The sequence below is a fragment of the Balaenoptera ricei genome, chromosome 10, assembly GCF_028023285.1.
Source record: "Balaenoptera ricei isolate mBalRic1 chromosome 10, mBalRic1.hap2, whole genome shotgun sequence".
NCBI classification, from domain to species: domain Eukaryota; kingdom Metazoa; phylum Chordata; class Mammalia; order Artiodactyla; family Balaenopteridae; genus Balaenoptera; species Balaenoptera ricei.
Window position 1 is genome coordinate 57448640 of NC_082648.1, and position 4427 is coordinate 57453066.

General features: G+C 39.7%; 1 protein-coding gene across 1 annotated transcript; it reads right to left on the reverse strand.

Annotated features, from left to right (window-relative positions):
• Positions 1 to 208: 208 nt before the first annotated feature.
• Positions 209 to 3799, reverse strand: IL22 (interleukin 22). The gene is made up of 5 exons (XM_059934681.1): positions 3614 to 3799; positions 2644 to 2709; positions 2389 to 2535; positions 1396 to 1461; positions 209 to 316 (listed from the first exon to the last, which is right to left on the reverse strand). The coding sequence occupies exons 1-5, from the start codon at positions 3797 to 3799 to the stop codon at positions 209 to 211; spliced, it is 573 nt and encodes a 190-aa protein (XP_059790664.1).
• Between the last annotated feature and the right edge of the window lie 628 nt (positions 3800 to 4427).

The window sequence follows — 4427 nt, forward strand, 5'->3', positions numbered from 1 at the left end:
TTACGATAAAATGTTATTAATAGATCTCGTTATGCTTGGAAGGTCTACCTTCTGGTCGTATGGATACAGGTGACATTGTTCTCTTTTTTAAGCTAAACAGGGGTTTGTTTAGAATCCACACAGGGCTGTGGAGTTTGGCTTCCCCTTTTTCTTTTGATAGAAGAAAACCTCAGGGGATCTTATTGTTATTTCTAACAAGCAAGAAGCATTAGTTATCCATTTCTGAGCTTTGCCCTGGACGAGTGCATTCATTTTTCAGGGCCATAAACAGCAAATTCAGTTCTCCAATTACTTTGATCTCTCCACTCTCTCCAAGCTGTGAAAATAAGAACACACAAGTATTTCAGCATTTATACCATGTTTTCTAAAGAGGAACAAATTAGAGGGAGATGAGATGGTTAGGTTGCTGGGACAGAAACCAAGGTTTAGCCTTTTGTAAAAGATCAGTAATAATACCCTTTTAGCAAGTGTACGTGATTTGCCAAAGACTTTAAAATTACAGCTATCTGAACTGAGAGGGCACCTGTGGGCATCAATCTAAGTTGATGATGTTTCAAACCACTTCCTAACCAGAGCAAGCAGATAGAGGCTGTGCTGGGATCTGGGGGACCCAGAGTGCCTCTCATCCTGCCTGGCCCTACCTCCTAGGCCCACTACTGTCTATGACCAAAATGAGTCCAGTTTGGACTTTCATTTCCCTATAATGAATCCATTACTAGTATTTTCATTCTATTTGAAACTGTGTAAAAGAAACTGGGGGTTGTTCACTCTTGCTTTTAAATTAAAATCAATAGATATTGGGTATTATAACAGTTAAATGTAAGTATCAATCATTCCAGAAATTCATCCTATATGCAAGTCCAGCTCTTTTGTTATGGTTGTTCTGGGTATTTTTCTCCAAGTTTTAAATCTTCAAATGAATGACTTCAAAAATTATTTCAAAAAAAAAAAATTATTTCAAATAAATATGTCCCCAGGCACTTTTCTGGTTTTGAACAAATGCTTCTTCAGATTAAATGAATCAGTAGGAATCTTAAATTTCCCTTAGAATTAATGAGACTAAACATAATATCCATTGCTCTGGCCTGGATGGGATTCAGAAGACTTGCATTCTATTCTGGCTCTGCCAGTGAGTGGCATATAGGGTGATGAGATTAGATGATTTAAGTTCCTAGCCAGTTCTAGAATTCTATGATTTGCAAAAATTTGGAAATTGACTTATAAACATATAGACACATCTATACACATATGCACCTAAATAGTCAACTCAATGGCAGGAGAATCAAGTAAAAAATCATGACATGGGGAGGAAAAAAAGGAAAGAAAAGAAAGGAAAGGAAAACAACATTTGTCTCTTCTATCAAATGATTTAGCATTAATAGTTATTAGTAGTACCTTTTTCACTGTGTCCTTCAGATTCTGTACATTTCTCTGGATATTCTGGTTGTCACACTCAATATGCTACAAAATGAAAACCAGAGTAACAATTTTAACACTGCTGTACTGAAGCTTTTTGAACCTCAGCGCCCCTAACTGAGGTATGTTATGTTCACCTGGAATTAATGTTCTTAGCAATTTTGCCCACAATGACCTAGATTTCACCAGTGGCCTAGATTTTCTGAGCTCTTGAATTTCTCTGGACACCAAAGTCCAGTCATTTCCACTACATTGGACCTCGCTTCACTTTTGGGAAACCCTACTGAGGTTGAAGTTTGTGGAAAGAGTGGAGTGGTTTATGCAAATCCTGTCAAGAATAAAACCATAACTGCACCTCATCAAAAATACGTGCTCAGAACAAGAAACATACATAAAACATCTTATGTGAACAGGGCCCTCCTCAATAAATACTAGGCCCCCTTTGCTCTGCTCGCTCCACTCAAATCTTTTTTCATAGTTTTAAATGTTCAGAGGCATCGAGTTCACACACCTCTGATTTTGTCACTCCCCATATCAAAAGGGCAGCAGTCTTCACCCACCCACCACCAAATATTAAATCTTCTTGTTTCCCTCTTTCTCTCTTTCCAGTCCCCTCCCTCCATCAACTTATACTCAGTGGATTCATTTGCACCAACTGGCATTTTTCCTTGCAGCTCCCAACTCCTTTCTCATCTCACATTACCCGAGTTGGTTTTTCCCAGGGACAAATAAGCCTCATGTGGTCTTTCAGACCCTGTCCATCACCATCAACTCAAAATGTGACTCAATTAAAGCAAAAGTAAACATTCTGTGATTCCCAATGATTCCTGTAATGGTGTTACTGAGGCACTTCTAACTGCCAGCATGGGAGGGGCAACGAATGAGGGTGGGAAAGAAAAGGGCTCCATGCAGAAGAAGGAGGGAGGGTGGGCACCTGGGAGCATGTGGACTTAGGTTGGGAAAAGAACTTACGCATTGTCCTAGCTTTTTGTTGAGCCTGGCCAGGAAGGGCACCACCTCCTGCATGTAGGGCTTGAATCTATTGGATTGGGGTAACAGCATCTCTTCAAGGATAAAGTTCAGCACCTGCTTCAGCATATAGCAGCGCTCTGTCATCTGCTGGTGAAAGTGAAACAGCAGGGCTCATATTAGGCGACATTCGGAAGACCCAACCCATCCTCACCACTCCTCCAAATAACCACGAGTGGCATCATGCCTATGGCTTACATTGACTCCCTGGAACAGTTTGGTCCCAATGAGACGAACATCTGTGTTGTTATCTGCCAAACTAGCCTGGAAGAGAAGAAAAGACTAAGTGCCTGGACGTCAAGGAGCTAGAAGAAATGTCTGTAAGTAGAGCTGTACTCTATCCCCTCTCCCCAGAGCAGCCATATAAGGACTAAAGAAAGGATTCAGATATGTGCATGAGTTTAAAATAATGCTCAGGTGTTGGGAGGAAGGATAAATGAGGAGTTTGGGATTAACATATACACACTACTATATATAAAGCAGATAACCAACAAGGACCTACTGTATAGCACAGGAAACTATACTCAATATTTTGTAATAACCTATAAGGGAGAAGAATCTGAAAAAGAATATATATATACATATATATATCTGAATCACTGTGCTGTACACCTGAAACTAACACAACATTGTAAATCAACTAGACTTCAATAAATAAATAAGATACAAGGGTATAATGTACAGCATAGGTAATATAGCTAATATTTTATAATAACTATAAATCCTTAAAAATTATGGATCACTATGTTGTACACCTGAAACTTAAATAATATTGTAAATCAACTATACCTCAGTTTAAAAGAGAAATGGATTTAAAGCTCCTAGCATAGAGTTCATAACATAGTAAGTGCTCAATAAATGTCAATTTCTTTCTCTTCAAAAAATAAAATAAAATAATGCTTAGAGGAATAAAGGGAAAAATAAATAGTCAGATGGGCTACTAAATGGCTCCTTTTGGGGTAAAACTCAATGTACGCATCCTAAAGGCCAAAATGGAAGATCTCCACAAAGTCTCAGAAGAGACAGAGAATATGATGGCTGGTCTACCAGTAGAGATAAATGTTGGTTTCTTAAAGATCTTAGATGTGCTCTGAAGAAACTTTAAGAACTATTCAGGTTCCAGGTAGATAAGGATGCAAAAGAAAGAGAGAAAGAGTGAGATGAGTACCTCCTGAGCCAACGCGAAGGTGCGGTTGGTGATGTAAGGCTGCTGGAAGTTGGCCCTGTCGAGACTGCAGCGCGACACGATGGGCACAGCCGCTTCTCTCTGCACCCACAGGGCCATGACGAGGAGGCAGCTGGCCGCCAGAGTCCCCATAAGGGAAGAGCTCATAGATTTCTGCCGGGCAGCCATTGTAGACAACACAAACTCGAGCAACTGGTGACTAGGGAAGGAGAACCTGGTATCAAGAGAACAAGAAGCAAAAACAACATAAAGGAACAAAGTAAGTATCAAGAAGTGTCACACGCAACAAACAAGCATACCAAGTTTGTTGGAGGACTTACCTGTTGATTTCAGTGATTCTGCTTGTGATGGGAAGGTAGAAGACGCTGCTTTTATAGCCCCCAGGACACCAAATTGTGTGTGTGAAAAATATGACATCAGCAATTATCTAATTTCCAGTGCTGTCTTCTGAGAACTACCTAACCACCATAGGAGCCCACAAAGCACCACCTCCTAGCTTTCCCACCTTGATATGCCAGCATTTCCCTAAAACGTCACTTTTAGGGCCCAGAGGGTGCTTTTACAGACAAATCCCAGAAATTTTCCAAACCCTACATACTTTTCAAAGAAAACAATTGCTTTGTCTTTGTAGATTCCAGGTTTAGTATAATATTTTTTTATTTCCTATAGTCAGTGAGTAAGCATTTTAGTCACGAACTCATTTTCCTACCAGCTTCATAGATTCTTATCTCATTGGAGGTGATCAAAAATAAAGCACTTACATCCTCTGCTTTAAAATAAACAGTAATGACAGCTT